This window comes from Rhopilema esculentum, chromosome 20, assembly GCF_057945365.1.
Source record: "Rhopilema esculentum isolate cy_ngs chromosome 20, ASM5794536v1, whole genome shotgun sequence".
In the NCBI taxonomy this organism is placed as follows: Eukaryota; Metazoa; Cnidaria; class Scyphozoa; order Rhizostomeae; family Rhizostomatidae; genus Rhopilema; species Rhopilema esculentum.
Genome location: NC_142834.1, coordinates 1094683 through 1121305, shown reverse-complemented (window position 1 = coordinate 1121305; position 26623 = coordinate 1094683). Strand labels below are relative to the sequence as shown.

At 36.4% G+C, this 26623-nt stretch overlaps 2 protein-coding genes and 1 non-coding gene across 14 annotated transcripts in view; all 3 read right to left on the bottom strand.

Annotated features, from left to right (window-relative positions):
• Positions 1 to 1296: 1296 nt before the first annotated feature.
• LOC135684911 (uncharacterized) lies at positions 1297 to 2363 on the bottom strand. Its single transcript, XM_089114702.1, has one exon. It carries the CDS (start codon positions 2344 to 2346, stop codon positions 1297 to 1299), a length of 1050 nt encoding a protein of 349 aa, XP_088970828.1. The 5' UTR covers positions 2347 to 2363.
• Positions 2364 to 9512: 7149 nt separating this feature from the next.
• The window catches only part of LOC135692302 (uncharacterized), a 56747-nt gene continuing 39636 nt past the window's right edge, over positions 9513 to 26623 (bottom strand). For 2 of the 12 annotated variants that reach the window (XM_089114504.1, XM_089114505.1), the window contains 3 exons: positions 23773 to 23889; positions 23518 to 23596; positions 14427 to 23374 (listed from right to left, as the gene is read on the bottom strand). In XM_089114504.1, the coding sequence (XP_088970630.1) occupies positions 23277 to 23374; positions 23518 to 23596; positions 23773 to 23889 (294 nt within the window). In that variant the 3' untranslated portion in view covers positions 14427 to 23276. Of the gene's footprint in view, positions 11070 to 11176; positions 23890 to 24383; positions 25544 to 26623 lie in introns of those variants that run through there. The other 10 variants (XR_016145085.1, XM_089114500.1, XM_089114501.1 and 7 more) reach the window with 10 other exon arrangements.
• Positions 22178 to 26604, bottom strand: LOC135680803 (uncharacterized). The gene is made up of 3 exons (XR_016145152.1): positions 26593 to 26604; positions 25862 to 26075; positions 22178 to 25716 (listed from the first exon to the last, which is right to left on the bottom strand). It is a non-coding gene; the product is annotated as an uncharacterized LOC135680803 (transcript).

Sequence of the window (26623 nt, the reverse complement as noted above, 5' to 3'; positions counted from 1 at the left end):
TTTTGTGTTTCTTAAATTTTGCAGGCTGGAGATCTTATATTGGCAGACAAGGGTTTTCTTCTCCATGATATACTGCCACAAGGAGTATCTCTCAATTTGCCTGCCTTTTTAAGTGGCAAAGAAAGATTCACCAAGGCTGAAGCCATACTTTCAAGAAAAATTCCAAGATCAAGAATCCATGTGGAGAGGGCAATTGAGCGTCTTCGAAATTTTAAAATATTGCAGGCTTTGGAGACCAATCAAAGACAACTTGCTAATAAAATTGTTCAAGTTTGTGCAGCCCTTGTTAATCTGCAGTCACCAGTTACAAGTGGAATATTTAAGTAGTGAGACACTAATAGCATATTGCCTGTTGCCAAATATGTAATTTTTTATATACTGCATAAGATCAAACTCTGTTTGCCCTCCCCCCCCCCCCCATTCATTGATACATGAACTGTATGTCAGACACCCTTCTCTTTTAATAAGACACTTATCTGGTCCAAAATACATCTTTTGACATTCAGTGGCATAGACAATGAAAACAGTGAAAAGTGATTTTTTGCATTCACATAGTAAATCATAGTGTAGCTAGTGATTAATAACAATAAACAACAGACAACAAACTGTTAATTCAGAACATATCAATTTAAAAAATTTCATTTTTTTTGTGCAAATAAAATATGAACCTGTTATTAATTTATTGATACATAGGTTGGTATTCAATAGAGTGGATGGGTTGATAGATAAAATTTGCCCAAAGTGAATAAAAGCTACTCCTCCCTATAACCTCTTGGTACACCTCTGTTGAATATGACATATCAAAATGAAACTGTTGAAGATATAAAACTTAATCAAATTTAGTGTATTTTTAAAACTACATCAACAAAACCCAACACAACAACTTCTTTCTTTTTGAACTTTGAACCTTGAACTTTGTTTAAAAAAAATTAGATCATTTATATTATTTAAAATGTTTCAATAATGTGAGTCAAGGATTTCCTCTTTCTGTGAATATCGCTGCTTTTTATCCTTAAAACATAGGAAAAGATTATTCAGTTAAATAAAATGATGGTAATAATGTGTTAAGATAAAAGTCACTTAGCAAAGGTATATTGTTTTTCTCCCAATTCTCATCTTTTGGGACAAAAACAACATGCATGTCTTTAGTTGTCCAAACAACAAAATGTGCCCATTTGGTACCAAGGACAGCCATTTCTGCTTGGACCTGACGCCAGTAATTATGTGAATTGTTGAGCATCAGGTCATGGGTTAAATAAAATTGTCTGAAATGGGATGGAGAATTTTCCTTCTCGATCATCTCCTTGATTGAAGAGTCCTTGTATTTCCAAGGGCATTTAATTTCCAAGGGCATTTAATTTCCAGGGCTCCTGGACCATACATTTCTTTTGAAGAAATAATTCCATCTAGGGAACAACCAAGGTATCCACATTGGAAAAGATGCAGCCCAGTTGAAGTGACTCTATTCCCTGTTTTTTCTTCATACTGTTTGCATGCCACTTCTTCCTGCATTCCTCCCCACATTATGCTGTCCTTGTTCATCAAGTTGTACTCCCCTTTTAGAGTTTTGAAAAGCGATGGCGGGTACTGCTTATTAGATTCCATATTTCGCTTAACTGCTCCTAACATCAAGCCAAAGTTGCTACCAGTTAAGCGCAGTCTCCTATACTGGCCCCACAAATGACTCTTACTTTGTAGCTTTGTTGTTTCAGCAACCCATTGCTGCTGCTCTCTTGTCACTGCTACTTCTTTTACAAATAGCTCCTTATTGCTGGCAAAGAGAGGCAGCAGATCTTCTATCAGAGGTGGTCCTTTTGAATCCATACTGGTGTCGGGTTCAGGCGAAAGAATCCATCGAAACGGACAGTCAACGTTCATGGTAACTAGTCTATCGTGGAAATTTTCTCTGTCAGCTTCCGTAAAGCTTCTGGAGGCAGCCTTGTAATGGGGCTTCGTCGGTGGGAAAAGGTCCGAAATGGTCTTCGTCTCTGATTCCCTCTTTGCTTTGCTTTTAGGCCTATGCATCCATGAATTAGGCAAATCTGTTTTGGACATGCCCTTTTTGTTGACATAAATGGCTGTAGCAGCCATATGACTACATAACCACTGTCCTCTAAAACATTCACATTCTGCTGAAGTTATAAGCCCCTCTCCATTTACGCTTAGGCCTACTTTGTACGATCGATCTTTCATCGACGCGGGAACGACACCCTTTATAGCGAATCCATCAATTGTCACTTGTAGGACGAAACCTGAATGATATCTTGTTTCACCGTTACTCACAACATTTTGATCATCACGAAAGAAATTTACCAATCCCAACAGACTAATAACTTGGTTCGCCATAACTACAAATGCTGCTACTTGGTCGAGCAAGCGTATCCCGTAACCACCACATAGCTAGGGACGCCGGCTATCAGCAAATCAGAGATCGCTTCCACTTACGTAGCGTATTTCTTTTTTCTGCTCATCATTAATCTTTTTTAGGGAGCATGCAACATTTTTTCCAAATATATCACCCCCTTCTTCTGGTGCCGCCACTTTTGATTGAAGGGCGGATAACAGTTGGTCTATCAGCAAATCTTCTTTTGCTACCTCTACCATTCTCTTTTGCCTTTTTGCAAGAGGCCTTTTCGTGGATGGCTTCCTCAAAGTGTTGTCAGAATCTTCCAACGAATCCACATTGAGATTTTCTCTTTCATTTTCATAAGGGCAGCTATCTTCATCAGTATCAGCCACAGCGCAATCATTGTCCTAAGAAACATATAACAAAAATTACCTTTCAGACAACATCAGCAGAAGAGGAATGGTTAAAAGTGGCTCAGTTGTTTAAACTTTCCAAATTGTCTAGGAGCCTTGAATGGCAAGGATATTGTTGTCAGGCAACCACAAAATTATGGGTCTTAATTCTTTAATTACAAAGGGACTTTCAGCCTGGTTTTATTTGCACTCGTAGATGCAAATTACCAATTCATTTACATAGACGATGGGTGCAATGGAAGAATTAGTGATTGGACGTTATTCAGAATTGCTCACTGGCCACTTCCCTAGAAAATAACATTCTAAATATCCCCTGAGATAGGAAAATTGTGGAACAAATGCAAGCGCTACGTTTTGTGATTGTTGCAGATGATGCTCTCCCTTTACAAAATGATTTAACGAAGCCCCCTGCACAATCTATCCAAGGCTTTAAACTATCGACTCCGTCGAGGCTTTTGGGATTCTTGCGAATAGATTTAAAGTTTTTTATCGCCAATGCTTTTATCACCAGAAAATGTTGAAAAAGTAGTTTTGGCAAGTTGCACACTCCATAATTTTCTATGTGAGAATTTACCTTTGCCATACACACCCCCAGAAATTTTTGATGGTGAAGATCAGGAGACTGGAAGAATTATTCCTGGCAGCTGGAGGTCAAATGGCATGATAAAGCTTTCCATTCAGTTAATTTCAGTGGAAGTAATAACTATAATCAACAGAGCAAGGATATATGAGATTGCTTTTGTGAATACTTTATCACGGATGGTAAAGTCTCATGGCAAGATAAATTCAGCTAACTGAATTTATTAATTTAATTTAATTAAGTTCCTACCAACGAAGATATTGTTTTTTTGGCTTGATTATGTCTGTTATAAAAAGCATTGACTTGAATTATGGCCACTTGGATTCGTAAATCTTGTCGCTTCCTTCCCCCCAGCGTTGATCTTTACTTTTGTTTAATTCTTTCGAAAAGTAAGTTCGCAGAGTGCTGATTTTTTATTTTACCTCTGTCTCTATAAAGAAATAACCTAATTTAAATCCAGATTCTGTTTTAAACTGATAAAAACCGCTTAAAACCAAGAGCAAGACGACTTTTTGTATGGATTTAAGTAAATTTTGGAAATTATTGGAGGGAATAAAGCACCCTCAACCTCCCTGTGGATTTTTTACAAACATACTCACCTGAAACTTCAAATTTTTCTGCTAACTTTTTCAAACTATTTGCCTTCTCGAACCTGTTCTTGTAAATATCTGAAGTAACATCCCATAACGACTTTTCTTCATTCCACGCTTCTATGAATTTATCTGTATTGACAACTTTCTTCGCCATCTTTAAATCGCACTTATCCACGCTGCTCTAAAAACTTGGCATCTTGCGCAAGGGGATTATAGGGGCGCTAGCTTTAAACAATGGAGTCTACATCAATGAATAGAAATCCCATCAGTTAATAGTGTTGGACGTTAGATGTGTTCAACTTCTTCAGTCAAAAACTGAAAGTCATTAATGCATCAGTTTTTATCAGTTTTTGCTAAATACACGATCAGTTTTTGACTGAAAACTGTCAGTTAAAAACTGATAAAAACTGATCATGTATTTCAGGCTTAACACACTCCTTATCAATCTCTTTTAAAAACAGTTCAATCAAATAAGCTCGCAATTTTTGGTGGCGCCACACAGAGCCAGCTAACTGCTTGTATGTTCCACAGCACAGCATAGAACCAACTGATATAAGGTCGTCAGGCAAATTCTTATTCTTTGCACATGATTTCCAAGAGACCTTTACAAGAACAGTTGTTCTAGATTTATCTGATGCACTAGTTCCATCTTCAGGTGTAACCACAGAAGGAGTTGCGTAAGAGTTATTTCTATAGATAGCTCTGGGAAAACTGACTCTCCGAAACAGCTGATATTGCGGGTTGTGGTTCTGAAGAGACAGCATTTTCTTCACCAGTTAAACCATCAGTGAAAAGTGCTCTTTTATAAGATTTTTTCTTTTACTGCAAATCCATGTTTCAAAGCTTCGGATTTGTATGTCTCAACAACTTCATTCTGCAATTCCATTGCTTTCATTTGAGAACGTTGAATGCGTTTTAAAATACGAAGACAAACCATACAGACATATGACTTTGGGGTGCGTGGAAGCACAACATTCTCCAAGAGTTCCAGTGCTTCCTTTTGTCAATCTCCGTAAAAAATAGAATGCAATACATTTCCACTTCCATCAGTTTGCACCCAGAATTGAACCAACACTGCTCAAAGGAAAACAACTGACAAAAACAAAAGCCGAACACGAGCGTTAGCTTTGCGCTGCCACTTATCAAATGGAAGGGAAGCTGGACAAGCTATTTGACTTTGTTGTGCAGACTCTACTATTTCACATAGGGAATTTTGAGTCTGCACGCAGGCTAAATTTCTGTCTCTCTCTCTTTTGTCTAGCATGAGGCCTCCGATGAATGATATTGGAGTCATTGATGTGGCAAAGAATGGAGTCTTCTGGAGCTTTGTATCCTTGCTATAAACAGTTTTTGGAGCAGCGAAGTGTACAACAGTGCCCTCCAACAACTGCAGCATATCACTCCATGGCAGAATGACAGGTGACCAAATAAAATCATTCAGAAAAATTACCTCCTCCTCAACGCCAAGCCACGCATAAGAACAAGCATTGTAGACAACTTTTAGGGGGTCTAAAATGAATGTTTGCCACAGTTAGCTGGACCTGCAATAAAAATTATTACCTCCCAGCCTCGACCCTTGTCACGTTTCTTTATGCAGGATTCCATGAGAGTCCTCATAATCGACATAGCCAGTTGGGCAATAGACTTTTCCATACCCATCCTTCCTTGAGAATCTGTTGTTGAGAATTTTCCATACTGTTGAGAATCCTCATGCTTTTTCAGCCAATTGTGCAGAGCAATAGCTGCCAAAACACTGTTGACTGCTTTTTCTGGCTGTGCCTGAATCTGAGATCTAAAAAATCTCGAGCAGGCAGAAAGTATACCAAAGGCATTTTTGACTACCCTTCTAGCATGTAAAAGTTGGTAGTTGTAAATACGCAGTTTCTCACTTGAATTTCTTCCTGGATACGCACGCTGTAAATTTTCCTCCAAAGTAAATGCTTCATCCCCAACAAAACTGTATTTTGCTTTACTGACTGTATTTGAAAGACAGTCCAGTACCGTATAGCTGACAGACATTCGGGAAATACAGTTATATCAAAGTTTGTTGATGAATTATAACTGTTGATGCAAGTGAACACCCCACAGCTATAATCATGTTGTTGCTGCAGGCCTACTTCACTTAGTTCTAAAAATTGTCATTGGTTCATTTCCTCTGTTTTATATGCAAATGTCAACGCTTTGAAGAGGTACACATTGATTGCAGATAAAGTCTGCTCTTTACTTCTCGCATTCCCCGCAGAATCACAATGGGTTATAATTTTATATTTTGGAAACATGGCAATGATGCTCCAATGGCCGTTTTTTGCAATCTCATGATGAAATGGAATTAAAATGATATCTGCGGTAAAAATCATGTCATTTTGTTGAATTGAATTAGACAGGGTATGTCCAGTTTCTTGCTTTTGTAAAATTGCCGAAATGAATTGCGTCGGTAGCAGCTGGACATGACATTTATCAACTATGCTAAATGCAAAATACATAAAAAATTCCTGAATAACATCACCATGGATGTTTCCATTACCTATGATTGATTTCAAGGATTCGAGAGGGAGATTGGCACTGGGAACAGGCATCAAGCCCAAAATAACATCTTAAAGGTGATCAGTTAGTTAAAACTGGTATTTGTTTGCTATCGACGAATTCAATTCCTTGTGATGTGATAGTGCAGCAGCAAGATGATATGGAGCAGACTCACTACTGAATTTACCTGGCAATAAAATTTTCAAGTTGATTTTTTCATTTACGTGACAGTGGTATGAATAACGGTTTGATCATTGCTACCCCTTTCGATTAACAAGAATAGTGCAACTGGCAATCTTAAAAAGTAAGTTCTGGTCTCTAATTGCAGTTGGTTTGTGGAGCATGCGCAAGAAAAAGTGTTGAATATATTTGCTTTTTGCATAATCCCATAGCAATGACTGAGCTGAAATGTTTGGAATACAATCTTGCGATATAGGAATCAGTAAGACAACTTGTCCTTGGAAATTGAAGTCACTTTTCCCACATGCCCTACAAGCACTGACTGTTAAAGTTTTACATATGAAATTTTTATCAATCTCACTATTGTCAATCCAGTGCGTTAAAATTTCCTCTACAAAATCGCTGCATCATCGTGTGACTTTGCTCTCTTTGGTCACAATGCCTGACTTTTCTTACAATCACTTTCATATCTGTCGTGAATTTGAGGGGAGTGGAAGCTTCGTCGCAATTTTGTAGTTCATTGCGGATTTTTAGAAGTGACTTACAGACATCTGTCTAGCATGATTCTCTTGATGGGAGAAGTTTTGGGAGCATTGAACCACAAATGATATGAAAACGGAATTAGTCCAACAATTGTTATTTTTGTTAATGATACTCCTCTTGCTTAAAATTTGTAATTCCCCTATGCATGGCAAATCCTTTGTTAAAACTGGAATGATGTTGTCACAAAATATCCCTTTATCCTCGTTTCCCATTTGCAACCATATCAAAAATGGATTTTATATGCTGTGTAGATAATCTATATTTTTGGATCTAAACAAGGCTATTAAGATGGCAGGCCTTGATGAAAGTCTTGATGGCAGTTTGGGCATACATAGGGTGACACAGACTCTGATTACAACACATCTATATCCACGCATTCATTATAGCACCATTTATCACATGTATCACACATGACCCAAGTAATTTCATCAAAGCTGCCTTCTACTTTGTTACTATTGCTAAAAGCACAGTTCTCTCTTCTACTTCTGGCAGACTCATCAAACTTTTCTTTGCGGTCCTTAGGTAACAATTGCCTTAGGTAACAAAAACATGTTCAACTACCTTTTTGCGTAAATTAAGCATGCTATCTTTCTTTATATAATGGATATGCGATCATAACCCGAAGGTAATGCAAATTCGATTACAATCCAAATTTGTAATAGATTACCGCAGGAGGATGCAAGATAAAAGACTCTCTTTATACTTTCGACTCAACTGTAACAGAACAAATCAACAACTAACTTATAGTTCAATTCAATCCAAAATTAAGTAAACGGTTACATGGGCGTATATGAGTCCATTATAATAAGGGGCATATCAGTACAGTAAATAAGTTTTTGCCTAACTCCTTTTTTTGTTTTTGCACTTTGAAAGCAAGGTAAGCTACCTTTTCTGCTTTTCTCCAGTGGTTTTTGAAATGTACCTCGTTTTTGGCATTTTAAACTTTTCATCTTCTTTTTTCCCCATGTTTCATTCAAAAAAGAGACGTTTCTGGCATCCTCTTGAATTCTGCTATTGCCACCGCCTGTATCTCTGTAACAGGTTAAAAGTTTTGTAATTTTATTAAATGATTTGCGCTTTCAATGGAACGTCTTTGTTTCCAGATATACTCCCTAAGGCCAATTATGAACTGTCTTTGCAATCCACGGTTGTCTTACCAACAGTTACGAATAAATTCTACCAGAGACTGTCCCAAATTTTTTCTGTTTCTTTTTTTAGATAGAAAAATTGTTCGGCAACAGTGTTTGCTTTAGTTATTGGCAGTTCACACCCATACATCGAATTAAATTTCTGAAGGTCGCCCGACTTTGGCTCAGTTGTCTGAACATCAAAATCGGAGATTTCATCATCTCCCCTTTAGTAACATTGTCCTCCCCGTTTTCAAAAACATCATTCGGAGTGATGGGATCGAATATGTTTATGCTATCTTCAATTGGTTGTAAGGCCGAACGTACTTCATTGTTAATATGTTTGTTTTTCAAAGCACAGTCTCTTATTAAAGAACATTCATCATCTAAGGTTCTACAGTTTATGAGACATCCAAATAACCTCATCGCAAAATGAACATAACTTTCTAAATCCTCACCACCAGAGTTGTCTTTTGATGCATGCATTCTGTTGAGGTCCATTATATGGAATGAGCATACATGCAAAAATGTTTTGTTTCATTCAGATTGACAAGCACTGCCATGTACAACTCTAAATGCCCTGTTTAAATAATCTGTGATAGATTCCCCAGAAAATTCCAAAAGATAAGCATTAATTATTCCGATACTATAGTAAAAAACAATTAGCCTTGGATTAACTGCCTTATCGTGTCCATATTTCATACTTTCCATTTCCTGGAGAGTGTTTATAAATCTTCCAATCAAGAATTGATCGTGGTTTGTAGATATAAATTCTGCAACCGGCACCGAGGGGAGATTTATTGAGAGGGTGCTGAATAGTTGCTGTGTAGTACAGAATTTTTTTGAATCCTTGGATAGATCTAACTAATGAGCCACGGGTTCATCTACCAAAGTGATGCTTATTTCATCTGCTGTTACAGTTGGCTTTTGAATATATCCAAAGTGATTTATAAATGTCACACACTGCTTCATAGCCTGCTTTTCGTCAGAGGTTTTTATTTCGTTCTCAAGAGCAATTACTTTCTTGAAAATATTTTCTAAATCGTTGTCGTCCTCCTGTGCCTTAGTAGCTACCTGCTGGTAGGCCATGTGAGTTTTACTCACCTCAGTCATGTTCCCAGCAGCAAACAAATCAGGATCCATGTTACTTGAATCTAGGTGATGATGTCTAGGGTAAAAGTGTTCCTTCCTCCTGAAAGAGAGCTCGCAAATTATCTTTTTTCTGACCAGTGATACGTTCTGCAGCCATCAACCCTTTTTTATGGAGGATGTACCCAGTAAGCTTTAAATGAATGTAATTTGAATCTATAGTTGGTATGCTGTAAAGGACGTTTAACTTACAGTTACATATGCAACATGAAGCTCTGCCTTTGATTAAATCGGTGTTCCTCTTTCAAGAAGAGGATTTCTGAATATGTTGATATCCGAACTTAAATACACAAAACTTATTGACATTTTTGAAAAGTCCTCTGAGTTATTCATTCCGTTCACATTAAATTCTTGAGGTATTGTTAGAGCTCTTGTTCAACTGGTCAGAAAGGAGGACAGATTGCCAATCAGGAGGTAGAGGGACTTTAATGTTCGACTTTGTAATCCTAGCCTCAAAATCTTGTTAACCATATTTTGACCTTGAGAGAACATTGGTTAGTTCTTTTGTGTAGGGTTGATGGCCTGCCTTGGGATTGTCAGTGTCAGATAAACTTGTTTCGATATCTATGTTATCTGATAAGTGCAATCCATCACTCTCAGTGCTTTGTGATGATGTTATGATTAAGCAAGGGAAGCTTGGGGTATTGGGATGCGTTGCATCAGTTAAGCCTGGTTTCCATATAGCCGTAAGGTGCCGGTACCACTTTGTAATCTGCATAGTTACCGGCAAGGTATGCGTTTGCATATGAAATTTCATGGTAGCGGCTGCCGGTGCCATGCTGTAAGGATCGGAAAAAGTTGAAATAATTCAACTTTTCAAGGTCGTTCCGGCACCTCAATTACCATGGCTGAGACTGCTGGCGGCACTTAGAAAAAACGTTTCCATATAAATTGAAATGGCTGAGGCTGCTGTTGCCGATGGTACAGGCAAGTGGTACCGGCACCTTACGGCTATATGGAAACCAGGCTTTACAGTGGAACGATTGTCTACTATTTTTTTAATTTTTCGATACCCTTGGCCATACGACCTTCTTCATATGTGATTTGATGCCCGGAAATTTACCCCCCATTTTCTTTCCCAAATGGAATGTTAACCTTTTTTCATTGGATTACTACAGGTATATAAAGCGAATGCAGCTTTATCGACTGCAGATTCCTTTTTATAATAGAAATTTCACACCTGCTCAACAACAACTTTTTTTCGACCATTCTCACCATTGCACAAATCATAAATAATGCCAGGCCAATTGTAATCGCTAGGCGTTCCGTCAGAGGACCAGGTGCAATTTTTACATATAACTTCATATAAGTTAGCTAAACCTATGTTACTTCTAGACCATCTTCTCCTTGCATCTCCACAGCATCGTTGTCTAAGAACTGAGCTCCCTTTCGTCTCCAACTGTTGCTTATTGGTGAAGTCAGGTTTTGACTGAAAAAAAGAATAGTGTTTTATTAGAATGTCTGAATAATGCTAACTCTTTTAATTGAAAATGGGATTCAGAAAGTGAAGAAAACAATATTCTGTTAAAAAAGACTGGTTCTTACCTTTGGTTTTGGCTTGTTCTCACTCCCTTTCGTCTTCGGCTGTTGCTTATTGGCGAAGTTAGGTTTTGACTGAAAAAAGGAATATTGTTTCATTAGAATGTCTTAATAATGCTAACTGGACTTAATAATATGTCTTAATAATATGTTGGACTTGATAGTGAATTGTTCGATGTCACCTGGAGTTATTCCAAGCTCCTTTCCATCTCTCTGCATGGCATAGATATTGGTCTGCTCAGAATATATTTTATGATATCATCATTGATGAACATCTTGAAATGTTGATATGGTGTATCAATATCATCAGGAGGATCCCTAAAGGAAAATCCAGATAGGATATCTAAAGGGTTGATTATATCTTTGGTCCATTTATATTTCTTTTTAGAGTTCTTTGTAATCTTTTTCTGTGTAACATTATCATCAAGTCTTTGAATATTATCAGGAACCTCAGCTCTCTGGTGTACCTCAGCACCAATATTCACTCCTTCATCATAGTCGTCCATGTACTCTTCTGAATCATTGGGCAAGCTTTCATCATCGGAATCATTGTCTTCAAATTCAGAGATATTACCATCAGGCAATAACACCATTTTCAAAGCATCATCAATACCAAATCTAGTTGCCATTATTATTTCCTATAAAAGACAAAACCAGAAAATTATACTAAAGTATGAGCAATAGTAACTGGTACAAATTGAATTTTAGTAACCAATCTAAAAAGCAAAACTTTGTGAAAGAATACTAGAAAAGTTGTTAGGCCGGGCCTAAACCAGAACAAATTTTCCCAATGATGCCAAATGGCTACACGAAACTTCAACAAAATATTTCAATAACTTCAAATCTAAAGTCTTCACAATAGTTGATATCATTAGAATCTGCAAAGAATATACTACCTTTTAGTTAGATATAGAAAAAAAACAAATGAATTATGGAAGATCCACCTACCTTTGATCTCGTAACTTTGGCCACCTCGAAATCTGATTCAACTGGAACAACTTTGAAGGTTCACAAATTCCCGTATGCAGATGGAACTTCATCTAAAAATACACCAAAGGAAAGAGGAGAATCTGCTCTTTCCATAGACTCCCAATGATGCCAAATGGCTCACCACAAAATATTTTTAGAGCGCAACTTGGGAGGTGTAGCCAATTGGCTACAGTGGGAGACAAAGGGTTAATTTAAAATGTGATTCAGAAAGTGAAGAAAACTAAACGATTCAATATGAATTTTATCCAATATTTCTACCTGACTTTGATTGAAGGATTTCTTTTTTTGACGACAACGGCATAAGAATGTAGGTATGTAGCCTGCAGAACCTCCCTGTTGTTTACCTTTGTATATGAAGTTATTAAAAACTATAACATTTTTTCAGATTGTTTTTCTGATTGCATGAAAAATTAAGTGAATGGAGAATTATTGGATTGATTTTATTTGAATGTTAATGTGAGATACTGTTCTATACCTGGAAAGCTATGGAAGCTTCCTCTGCTTCTCTTAGAGGATTTCTTGAAGAAAAAAGAACACGTATCAATATATGTAAGCTTACAAGAAAAGTTTATTGGATTGAATTCATTCAACTGAATTAAGTCTTTATACACTAACAAAAGTGGCAGGGAATCCACATATGTGTTTTGATATTAACAAAATAAACAAGCTTGAAAAAACATGTGAAAGTCAACAAGCGTGAAAGTGTGTTATAGATGAATCAAAAATTAGATTGCTCAATATAGGGTCCAGTCTTACTGGATTACCTTCTTGCGAAGAGTCGTTTTTCCATTGACCTTGTCTGGTAATTTTTCTTAACCTTAACACGTCCTAAGAAATTAAAATTGCGGAAGATAATAAAAGACACGCTTTATATTTATGGAAGATAAATTATGTCCTGCTTGTTTTGACTACTGTGCATTGGTAAGAAAAAGTGGGGCTTTGTTCACTACCCTACTACCCTATTGTCTCGTTTAATTTAACTTCCTTCCTTAGCAATTTAACATAGGCTCAGGGTCCAGAAAGTTTGTCAGTTTTACTATAGAGCCTTCTTCAATTGTAATGGGTTTAAAACGCGTGTGATCAGAAAACTTGAGATAGTTGACTAGTCTTGATCTCTCCTTACAACTCCTTAAAAATGTTTCAAAAATTGTAGCATGCTTTCAATTATAGAGACTTTCCAAAGCCAGAGTTGGCAATATGGAGAAGGTGTCTCTTCTTTCTACAAACAAGTCTTTCAAGGCTGTTCTGTGTTAAGTTCCACAACATACGGAAAATATTCTTTGAGTACAGTTTTAACAGCATCTCCAAACTCAATCGTTACGGTCATTAGCATTCATTTATGTTGTTTTCTGTTCAATGTTTTACACCAGAGCTAAGTTTATTGTTACGCTGTGACCTTTGAACGTACAGAAATCTGTACATTCACTCCTGACTGGTTAATATCAGCACACCAGAACGAGAATGGGGCACACTAGACCAGACTCTCTATTTTATTTTATATATAGTGAGTCTGGTACCCAGGGTAGTCCTCAGATAGCAAAGTCTTATACACTCTATTTTATTTTTGTGAATTTTAAGGAAACAAAAGAATTTAAATTAAAAACAATAGTGTAGCACAATTTTACAATTTGAAATATGAAAAAAACTCTCCTCTTCACAAATTTGTGTGAAAAGAACAAACAAGGAACTAGGGGAGACAATGGGCACATGCCTCCTTCCTTTTTATTTAAAAGGCTATTTGAATTCCTATTGTGGCATCATCCTCTATGGAAGCTGTAGCAAAGGAAGCAAGGGAAGAGGAATTTGGAACATTCCAGGCAGAAAGCTGTGAGGTGCAAGATACAGGAGAAGGAAACTCTTATAAGCCACATCTATTGAAATTTTCCAAGGCAAAAAGAATACCACCAACATGGTTGGAGTTGCCAAAAGCACCAAGGCCAATGCCAGCAGGACAAGAAGATGCAGCAGCACAAACATCACCAGACTCACTTGACAGCTTCACCATTACTTTATAAAGGTTTTTCTTCATTGATGCTTTGATACGTGGTTGCCTTGGCTTTTTGGTTTCATTGGGCTCAACTGCATCCACAACTTCAACTGAAAAATAAACATAGGCAAGCTTCCATAACTAAAAAAATCGTTTAAGACATACTGATAAAATCTGAGAGTTGTATATTTAAACTCAAAAGAATGGACAATTTTTCTTGCTAAGTATAATAATCCTAATTCATGTTTTTTTACAGAAAACATAGCTCATGTCTGAGTGCAAGTATGCTTAGGGATGGTGAAAGGCAGTAATGAAAATAATGCGGATTTGTGGAGGAAGCCTCCTCTGTCACCTTTTCTTTTCGGGCAATGTGCCTCTGCTTCCAAGGCTTCAAGTCCAGTTGCATCTGAGGTGATGCCAAGGCTTCAAGTCCAGTTGCTGCTTTGTTTAGGCAATTACTGTCAATTTCCTTTACCATGACCTGATAAATTTCATCAACATATCCTGGAAACATAATTTAAAATCATTCTGATGAAGGAGGCACAAACAACAAGATCTTGCTTGGATACCCTAGACTGGATAACTACTATGACTTCAATCTGGCATATGAAGCCATATAGCTGCCATGAATGAGAATCATCACAGAGTTAGCATGGCACATAGTAATTAAAATAATGGTATCCTATTGTTGTACCAGTTGATGCCAAATTGTGCCTCAAAAAAGGCAAATGACTGTATAACAATGGGATCTAATTGTTTCAAGAGCCAATAGACAGATCAGGAATATTAGGTTTTTATGGCTATTTCCTAGCCCTGGCGATCAGTCTCTTGAAAAACTACCTTCAAATTCTTTAGCAAAGTTATGAGAATTTAGCAATGAGAATTTGTGTCACGCATGGAAAAGGAAACTTTCCAAAAGTCAGGGCACATAACTTGAAATGGATAAAGTGAAAATTGGCAGATTATATCTTTATTTTCTGCATGACAAGTAATGTCTTTTAAATCGTAATCCAACTCCACTTTTAAAAAAAATAGCAGTCATCCTTGAAACAATACTGTGCCAGGAAGTAATAATGTTGAAACATGCCAAAACTTTGCTGAATCGTCACAGCCCTTACAGTAGAACCATCATCATTGTATGGAACCATCATCATTGTATTTCAGCCCTCTTTGGAAATTCTCATCAAAGTGCATAATTGCAAGTATGTGCCTAAAAAACAACGTGAAGCAGGAATTGTAGTGGACCTAATGAGAAGATGAAAATGAAAATCTAATATGAAAATCTATTATACATTTGGTTTAGTTTAAAAGTAGATTTTATTGCTTTTATTCAAACATGCATGCACATCTGATGAGTTTTTTGCTGTAATTATTAGATATAATTGAACTTTTTTCCGTCTTCTATGAGAAACCAACCAGACTGTATTTACAAAACGAGTTTCTTAGTAGCTGGGTTGTAGTGTAGTCAAATTTTTTTAGATAACATATCACCTTTGCAGTAAGACTCGTAAACCCAGTAGAGTCAGATTATGTTAATGAGTTTGTTGATGAAAAGTTGGAAATATGATGTAATTCAAATTTGTTATTTGTTTGTATTAAACAAAAGTAGTGAACAAGTGTTTAAACACATCTAAGAGTTCTTTAGTTGCATATAAAGCAGGCACCTTACCTCCGGTAAAAAAACATCCATTTGCAAGCGAGCTAGATTACGTTCTCAGATGTCTAGGAAAAGTCTCCCCCTCCTCACCCTTTCACAGTATTGAAGAACAACATCAATCTAATTCAGAGGAAAACGATGCAAGAAACTAATCAAAAAACTGAAGTTGGCTGTACGCATGGAGTTGGCACAACCAAGAAATTAAGCAAATCCATTCTCAAATAATCATTTGTTGAAAAAACTGTATAAGGAAACAAATATGTACTGTGTCGCTATTTAAGAGCCTGCCTTGATCTGGTTCTTTATGGAGCTTATTATGTACAGTGTCGCTATTCAAAGAGCCTGCCTTGATCTGGTTCTTTATGGAGCTTATTGATGCCTCCTTTTCTAAATAATTCCATTCGCTTCCAGAAAATGGTACCATTTCTCATTGTAGTCAATTAGTGCTGCACAAAAAAGGATTATCCAACATAAGATAAAATATTTTATAAATTTAGAGGACTTTCAAAAAAAGATGATTACAAAGTGATTTGAAGCACAATTGACATGAATATGTTACGGTGAATGTTTTTTAACTATTGAGGTGCTCTCATGAAAGAAGGTTAATTTAAACACAAAGTGCTCTGAACAAATCCTGCTGGTCTTCAATATTGGAAACAAATTTTGAAGAAATTTGGCATTTAGATATTAACAAAGTGGTTTTGTGGTTTCTGTTGAGTCTTTTTTATGATTTCTAAAAGTTTATCACCGACATTCTGACATAATTCTGTAAACCTTTCAAGAAAAGGTTGCAAAAATTTGATACCATTAATACCTTTCACTTTGAAATATTCAAGGTTATAATGATTGGAAGGTATACAGCTTTACCTGTACATCGTTGTCGTATGTGTTGACAACACGTGTTTCAATTGAAAATGATCACACGCTATTTGCCTTGATAATGATCATTGTTTGTCGCAAAACAATTTCATTTCATAATTGCACTTATTTTCAAAAGAAGTAAAGTAATCAAAGCTCACTGCATTCATGGTTTGACTGGGATGATTAAAAAAACCTCTCTTCTGAAGGCTTCTTCTATTTGGTCCGATGGCATTTCAAATAATCGAGCCTGTTAACTCTGCTGTTGCAGCTGAGGAGACACAACATATTAATCGTTGTTCCAGAAGTATTCATGTTGAAGTAATTACAATCATAGCCATAATATCAACATCGTCATCATTAGCATATTGTGTTTTTTATCAAGTTCGGTCCAGCCTTCAATTCTTTTTCCACTCTCTTTCTCTATAATTTGGTACTAACAGTATTATTTCTTACCATATCAATACACTATCACAATCTCTAGTTTCACTGCCACCTAACAATACAAATTCACAATCTCTCTTTAGAGGTGCACATTTCTACTTCATTTAATGAACAATTAAATAACTTTTAATTACTAACAAACCGCTAAATTCAACCCTGCACCTTGCTTTGAGGAATGCAGTGGCCAAATCCTGTAAAAACTTCAATTAAAAAACTTTCCATTTCAAGTGTTTTTATTGCATATTTAAATGATTGGAGCTCTCAAACTGGCCATGCATTTTCTGTTTTATATAATTGTTTTGAAAGGCAGCGGTAAATATCTTGCCCATTTCGCGAGATTTTCAATGGTACAAGGCCCTGAAAACCACCATCGTCATGAACTAAGCAGCGTACCCTAAAACACAAAATTTCTATTATTAATGCCATCTACAGTATCTCTAGAGTGAAATGCAGGTGCCAAAAATACTAATATCTTGCAGTTTTCTTCATAATTATTAGTACATTACTAGTACATTTCTATATAAGTACAAGAGACATAATGATAGTGTTAAAAACAACAAAAAGGCTTGCAAAGCAATGTGTACAGATGGGAACAGCCTTTTGTTTCTCCAAAGGTATTTGAAAGCGGAAGCTAAGCATTCTCAATCATACATTCATCATCTCAGTCTCGCGATCGTCGAGAACACCATTCTTTACAACTGTTATTGGGGCCTTAGATGTTGCAAAGATCGGCGTATCTTTTTCAAAGCGAATGTCCTGGCTATATGAGGTTTTTGTGGCCGCAAAATGAACAACATGGCCTTCAAGGAGAAGTAGCATATCACTCCAAGGTAGGATTATTGGTGAGTACCTGAAATATTATTTCTTTGTCCTCCACACCCAGCCAAGCATACGAACAAGTGGCAGGAGAAAGAAATGACTTGAAGATTAACTGGAAAGGATCCAAAATGAATGTTTTGCTGCAATTTGCTGGCCCACAAATGTAAATGTTATACCTCTTCCCACGACCCATGACTAAAAGTTTTGGAATCGCATTTGAAAAGACTGCTCTCTCTATTTGGTTCTTCTCTAGAATTTCAAGAGCACAAGAAAGCCACTCGCCCCCATTGAGTTCAAGAATCTCAAGGATCACTGAAGGATCTCAAGGCGAGTCTGTGAGGATTGCTCAGGCTTTTCCCTGGCAAACTGCATGTCCCAGACAGACTTTAGCAGTTCAGATACTTTCTTTTGGCCCCTGTTCAAAACGAATTCATACAGAGTAGAATCCCCAACTAACTTTCTGTTGTTGGTGTATGCCGAAACCTCCAGCAGGGTATGCATCTTGAATTTGATAATCAAATCTGCAACCTGAAGATTGGTAAGCTTTTTTCTTTTTTTCTTTCAACCTCTTTTGCTCCTTTTTACAGTTGGCTTTCGTTGCATTTAGCGTTCTTGGTGCCTGCACTGTTCTTGGATGGTTCGAGCTGGTCACAAAATCGGGATCCTCTTTTGTGACATACTCAAAGGCAGTGGGATATCCAGAATGGCCCGAAAAATTTATGACGATGCTAAAGCGGTCCATGAGTAAATTTTTCACTTCCAGCCAGCTCTGATTCTTGCTGAGAAGAACACACATATGGAAGTGGAAGCCATCCTCTTTATGAGGTTCCATGGAACACGCCCATTGCACCACTTTGTTAGTGGTACTTTCATGAAAAGCTGTAACAACAGCATCCGCGAAAGAATGACGATAAAATGCTTTGGTATTTGCATTGCTGTATGTAACAATGTACATCTTTCGAACTGTGTCAGTTGGAATCGTCCCTGAGTTTTTTTCTTTCGGCCATAGCGTAATATGGAAGTAAAATATTTCCTCACTATAGGTTAACCCTGCTTGTATTACATAGACAGGTCGTTTGAAATTAACCACCGATTTCACGTTTGGCATGCATTGTTTTGAACAATGAAATTCAAAGATATTAATTAAAATACTGGCCTGTGTTCTTTTGTGGGATTCAATACATCAAAAGAATTCTTATGCACATCCGCGAATCAGTTAATTGACTGTCACATGTTTATTGCCAGTTGTTGGGCTACTGTAAAATTATTTATACCTACATCTTGATGTAAATGATAATCTATCACCATTTTTCTCTGCGGTTTTTTCCCTTCGTCGTATATTGCAAATTAATTATTAATTTTCATTTTTATTTGCGTATATATTTATTTTGCAACCGTGATCCTGGACGCAGGATTGCGAGGGGCGCCCACGAGAAACGGACATACCGAATTAAAGCCCCAAAATGTCCCTCGTGGGTTTCTGGCTGATGAGTTGCTTTTTTATCATTTTCTGCCCACTTACAAGCTAATTGTTTTAAACATATATGGGCACACACAACCACCCCCCATCGGAGTTTGAGGCTGTGACCAGGTGGTAGTGACTACTCCTTATCTCCTTTTTTCTCATTTTTCTATTTTGGATTTTATACTTTTATTCACACATTGGTCTTTTAGTTTTTACCTTCTATACCTATAAAAACAATTATTGACAATTGAATGTGCATTTGGCAGATTGAAAGGACGGTTCAGTGCATTGAGGAGGCCATTAGATATCAAGTTGGAATCAGTCCCCTATTTTATTCATGCTTGCTTCATATTACATAATATATGTGAACTGAAGAATGAGCCCATTCATGAAAGTTTGGTTCAAAGGTCAAAGGAGGTTGATAAAAATGCTCAGCCTCCTTTAACAACACATAGAAACAACAATAGTGCTGTGGAAACTGATGGGAACAAAATAAGAGACATTTTTGTTAAGTATTTTGACTAATGATATCATGCTAACAACCAATTATAAGTTTGAGCTTTAACATGAAACATGAAACTTTAAGACTGTCTAATATTTTTGCTTTTAAGTTGAGATAAGTGATTTCATCATCAGATACTTCAAAATCTGCAATATGTGTTCTTCTTACTTTCTGATACGGTCTTTGGTTGGCACTTTTAATCTGATCCAGAACGCCTTGGCTACCACCTTGTTCAGGGGTGTATTGCACTTGTTGCAGCTGGTTGAAGGCTGGCTGAGGTATATAGTGTGGCTGACTTAGTGCTGTAGTTAGGGCATTTGTGAGATTGACAAGAGAATTTGTTAAAATATTCATTTGTGCTGCATTAGATTGATTTATTTCCTTCATCTCTGCAAGCATTTGCTTTTTAAAAGACATGTCATCTTTAGCCAACTGCAGCATTTGCTTCTCATGCGATAAGGGCTTTCTCAATTTAGAATTTCGAAATCGGCACGTTTTCATACCGTTTTCATTTCGTACCGGCAAAGTGTAAACGGGGCCTCAGTCATTGGTTCTCTTCTTGGCGAATTTGCTGGGAAGTTGAACTGCTTTCAACTTTCACATTTCACTAGCAAATTAGCCTATGGCCCTAAAGAACGAAAGACATTTCGATTGCTGATGAATTCGCTGAAAATTTTGCTCAAGTGGAAACAAGCCTTAAATCTTCAGAATTTTTAAAAGCAAGTCTTGTAGTGCTTTACTTCTCAGTAAGATTGTATGGAAATGAAGCTGGGTATATAGCAAAGGAATATAGCAAAAAGATAATTGAAAAACCTGGAAAGAATAGGACATCAAAATTACTAGTAGAGGATCTGATAAAAAATGAGTTTTGCTGTCTGGAAGGTATGATAGAAGAGGCCGTGGAAGACAAAGAACAACCTGGGGAGATGCTTTCAAGAGATTTCCATTGGGGAAGGGCTAAAAAAGCATCTCAGAGAAGACGGTACCTGTTGATGTTTCATGTCTTCCCTCCATTTCCCCATATTCCTCCATTTCCTCTACTTCATCTACCACATCCATTTCCTCAACTTCATGCCCCCCATCCTTGCTTTGACTGTCTCTCAAATTATTCTCTTCCTCTATCCTCCTCAGCTCTTTGATACATGTTGCCAACACTAGGTCCATTTCGGAAACCTTCATTCGATCAGAGCCACAGTTTGGCGATCAAAATTTTACAGACTCTGGCCAAAACCAAGTCGGTTTATTTTCAGGAAGCCAACATGTTTTAGATGTTAAAATAATTTGCAAAATCATTAGATCAGCCGAACTTGATGTTTTCCAAGAATAAAGTTAAATTACAAATGCATAGAAAACATTACCTCCAGCCCTTTCCTAAGATAAAGCACCAAGAAAAGCACAGGTTTTTGGCACAATCTGATGGCAGAACCGTTTTTTAAAATGGTGGAAGCGTGCCGTTTTATTTTTTCGGTCAATCTTAGGGTCCTACATAGTAACTTACAGTGGTGTGGCTTTACCTTCCAGACTAAGGGCTGGAGGGTCATCAATAGAAAGTACTAATTTACTGACAAAGACATTGATGGAAAAGAATTGAGGTGCTATTTCACCTACTGAAAGATGATTTTACCGACAAAACAAGGATTTTGTAGACAAACTGTGGCCCTGACAAGTGTTCCATTATCTATAAATATTGGTTATGCGCATGCTTATAGATGATGGAACTCTTGAAGGGTGATAGGAACTTGACGCAAATTAACGATGAACAACCTTTAGGTATCCCATTCAATTTTCTTCAAGCACTCCACCCATAATATTAACCGCCTATTTATTTATCTTTTTCCCAAAAATATCATCGAAAATAGACACTTGGATTTTTTTCGCTATGAAATGCCAAAAAATACTTAAGCCAATATCCTCTGGAAATGAGGGCTATTGATTTCACTCCAGTACGAAGTATCAGCACTCTTCTCCCACAAAGGAAAGTTTGTTTAATTCTAATTCTAATAAAATTCCGAAAGAAAACATTAAATTGCTTCTGCTATTAAATTTAAGATTTTGCATGTATATAAGCGAATCAGTGATGCAAGATTATAAATAATTTTGAAGATCGTGGTGAGTCTTAACAATAATTTTGAATTCACAAATTTCGAATTAACCAAAACACTTATTTGAAGCAAAGAACTCTAGTGTGGCCGTTTTATACTTTTTTGACCAGGGACGTGGGGAAATTTCTTTAGAAGTTAAGCAAACATTGTATTTTCAATCCACAGAAAAATTTCAGTTTTTATATGAAAAAATCTTTTTGCAAAAATGCTTCAACACGACTAAAAAAATGCTTCAATAAAAAAGTGCTTAAAAACGTACATTTACAGCGAACTAGAAGCGAATTCAAACATAAATTTTCAGCGAATTCAAAATTTTTTTATAATATCTATAATTTTTTATAATTTTTAAATTTTTATAATCTGTCAAAATATAAATAGATATTGGAACTACATGCTATGTGCAAGAAAGCTAGTTTGTCAATCAAAATGTTGATTGAAATTAACGGAATTGATTGTCATTGTGAAACAAGTCAAGTAAGGTAAGTCAAGTTTACAGAAAAGGTGAGTCAACCTTTTTAAAAAAGCTCAAGGGCCTAGCATAGCAATATTTCTATTTTCTGGCTTGATTCTGATGTCTTAAACTCTCTATAGATGTATGTTGTAAAATATAATATTGTATGATCAGAATTTGGTGTTTTATTGTGTTTTTAAAATAAGCAATTCAATTTTGTACTGTCGCAATTGTTCAATAATTAGTAAAGCAATCATGATAAACCAAGATTATTTATTTTATTGAGACCCTAGTCAATAAAAGCAAAATCAAAGTACTAGTATGATTACCTTTCCTCCTCACAATATGTCCAATCAGCATACTTTTCTGATGCACATCATGTCTTAGAACATCATCAGCAAGCAATTTCTGCTTGACACCAACATCAAGAGAAATACCTATAATTTTGCCCATTTTTGAAAAATTTTAAGTGTGCTTTTGACAAAGGCTTTAAGATGTTTCGTAAGATATAGAAAAATGCTTGGCTAGAGACTTGAAACAGCAAATAATAAATTTAGAAGTAAAGCTGCAGAAGAATACCAGTATACTAGAATTTATTTTTCAACACCAGAAAATTGAATCACATGAAATTCACCCACCAATCCACAGAAATATGCAATTAGATAAAGATTGATATTCCAATAGTATTTCTACAGACTTGAATGATATATGAAAAGAGGTTACAGTTTAAAAAATAGCCTGATAATGTTATAATGGTAATGTTAAAGTACGTAGTTACTTTGAAAAACAAAGTATACTGTGTATGCATATAATAATACACAGCAATTTATACCTTCAGTAGACTCAGTCTCCATATTAACAGGAATTTCTGAAGTTTCATTCCTCTCTTAATGCTCATAAAACTTTTTCAACCCTAAAGTTAAGGAAACCAGTTAAGAAAAAAATTTTTTGACTCTAATTTAAACTTAAAATGAAAATTTAATTCACATCTGTTGAATTCTCTACTGCTAAAATATCTCATCTTCAATCTTATCTTTGACAGCAACCTCTACAAACTTGTCCCTGATATAAGGATCCTTAACAAAATCCTCAAACCATTCAGCTCCTAAAACATTAAAGAATGGCTATAAAAACTTTTAAAGTGTTCATGGCAAATGTGAAGCTATGTTGTTATCAAGACCTATACAGTTATGCTTAAATTAACATTGAGCCATTAAGTGTGAAATTATATCTTATAAGTATTCTCACCTATGTAATTAACTGTAAGATCTGATGACATACTTAATGCAACCACTGGCATGTTTGTTCTCTTCAGCCATTTGATAAGCTATTGTATAAGAAATAACAACATATTAGGTCATTTGGTACAGCTTTTAGAAGACACTAAGAAACCAGTGAGGTAGAGGAATGTTTAGCAAAAAAATGCATTGATCAGTAAATTCAACTCTAAATATAAACAGCAGATTTCATACTAATAAAACAAAAACATTCAATGCTCCTTACATTGCTTCTTAACTGCTGTTCTTGCCTCTTATCAAAAACTCTTTGCTTGCTCTGCTTTGGAATGTATTCTTTTCTGCCACATCCACGTTTCTTCTTCTGGGGTTGCTGTGTGATATCCTGTGAGGATTATGTACTGTTTTAAATCTCTTTTCAATCTGTTATAAATCTGGCAATTGTCAAATATTCTGAAATAAACCACTTTACAGTAACGAGAAACAGCAATGTAGAGTGAGTTTCCTCTTACCCTAATAGCCCCAAGCTGTTTTATTCCAAATTCAATTTATTTAAAGCAGATATCATTGTGGAACAGGCAAGGGCAAGGTTTGAAATATGGGAAATCACCCGAGAGCGGGTGGGTTGGGGTCACAAGGTTTAGATATGGTGTCTATCCAATTTTCTGCTTGTTACATACACATATTATTTCGCGTTTGGCAAAATAGGAAACAGAATCGAATACGACATTCTCAAGGTAAGCAGATTTTGCCTTGTAGCGGACATAACAAAAAGGAAACCTTTGCTCCTGCTCTGGTTCAGAATACTGAATGGTACAACAATCAGCAAGTAGATCTAATCCATTGTATGCCTAAATCATTGAAAGAACTGTTACTTACAGCAGGTTCAGCTAGCACTGTCGCGTTATGGATTTCTTGCCCTTCCATTTCCCCCTAAATCCTGAAATTATAATATAAGGCCATTCATGTGCACGCGCAGAACTTATATTCATAGTAACTCGCTCGTTCATGATTGAGCAAATTTTGGTGCAATTCTTAACTCACTCTACCATAGGGCCCCTGGCAAGCCCTCATAGCGGGCTAGTCTTCTGTTAATAGAAATTTGTATACTATCAATTTTATACATTACATTTGTAATGTAGAGGCAAGTTTGAAAGTTGCTTAAAAACATTTTGCAAGCCCAGATTTATTCGTGTCTACAGGGCAAGTGAACAATGTTTTATCTGGTTCTTCTGTGATGCTCCACATTTGATTAAAACTGCCAGAAATTGTCTTGCCAACTCGGAAGCAGGTAGAAATAGCAAATTAATGATGAAAGATGGTGCCTTTCATTATGGAACCACATATCAAAACTATATTTTGAAGATGCCAATTGTGGGTTCAGGCTGCTACCAGGTTTGACTAATGATCATATCAATCTCACATCATACTGAGTAATGCGAGTGGGGCTAGCTGCACAGGTTCTTAGCTCAACTGTCAGTTCTGTTCTCCAAAGTTTGACTGAGTGTCAGCAAACAGCAAAGTTCTGTATGATGATGGATCACTTCTTTGACTGTTTAAATGTCCGTGATACTACTGAACATACATTGAAAACGAAAGAGCTCTGTTGAAAATCGAATTGGAAACTTTGATGCTGTTGCAAAGGCAAATATATTTCTTTGATGGCAAACATATGAAGGTCTCTAGATCACATGTCACTTATTAGTTGAATGCACAAAATATCTTCTCAATAAAGTTCAAAGGTTACATGACAAAATGCAAAGGTGAGAAGAGGCTCTTCATCATTTTCAGACTGAAGTATCATCACGTACCCAAAAATGAGGCTCTCGTCAAAATTTAAAAAAATCCATTTTTAAGGGAAATAAATTTTGATTCTCTCAGAACTGTAAGAAGCACTGTGTTTGAGTGTACTGATTTGGGTTTTTTGAAAACCATAGAACACAAAACATCTAATGCTTGAGATGCAACACATTTATCAAATTATTTGTATCAAAGTTTTACATGCACCTGATTTTTAGTTTTAATAAGTAATGTTTCAGAGTTCACTCAGAATTAATCTCAATGTCCCATGTCAGTGCTTGAGCTAGACTGTTTAATTCCTTTGCGTAAAGATTGTTGCTTTCTTCTTTGTTTAGCTGCCTTGTGTTTTTCTTTCAATGATTTTGCATGAGAATGTGCCCTTGTGCCCTAACCCTCACATACCTCATGTGCCCTAACCCTCACAGTAGCACTAGACATTCAAGCAAGTTTTTGCTCACTTCCTTGTTAACAACAACATCAGCAGATCTGCATATATCTTTCAAGTTTGATTGGATGTTTGATGGTATCCTGCATTACTTTTTTAACCATTAAAGTACTGTCTATGCATGTCTTTGATTTTGATGTCATTGTGCAAAAAGATTGCTCGCAAACCATGAAAATCTTCTGTGCCTTTTTGTTTACTCGTCATAGTGCACCACGGTCCCTAATGATGACAAGTTTCTGGGTATCATCCTCCATATATTTTGTAGCCATCAAAATGCCAAAGATTGTGGGCTGGCAATAGACCTCCAAGAATGGGACTGTCGCAATCTACAGTATATTGTACGACAATAATATCCAGCAAGATATTACAGACCATGCAATACTTTTTCGGACAAAGAAAAGCATCTCTTCTTTCCCTTACTGATCAGCTTTGGCTGCTTTAGACATTAGCTAGCCATCTTTGAACACAGCAAATTTGAGGGGAGGACTGGTAGCCCACTGAAAATTTGCTGCTTTGGTAGCATTAGCTTGAAAAAGTTACTAAGGAATTCTTCATCATCCCCATTGAAATTTTTAACAATTGGAATAATTTTGTCCCAGATCAATAGGAATTGTTCCACTGTTATTGAGAACTTGGCAAATACATCACGTTCCAAGAGCCTGAAACATTCATCCTGACTAAGCTTATGAGCTGCTTTCTCAATTATGCTTTTCAGTTGGAAATTGTGTATTGTAGGTGAATCTTTGACCTTATCATTCACATCAAATTTTTGTTGCTCATGTTTCAAATTAAAATGCTTTGAAAGTCCGCATTTAGACATGCATATTTTTAAGCACTGCTCACATTTGAACCCATCTTTTATGGTTTTAGCCTG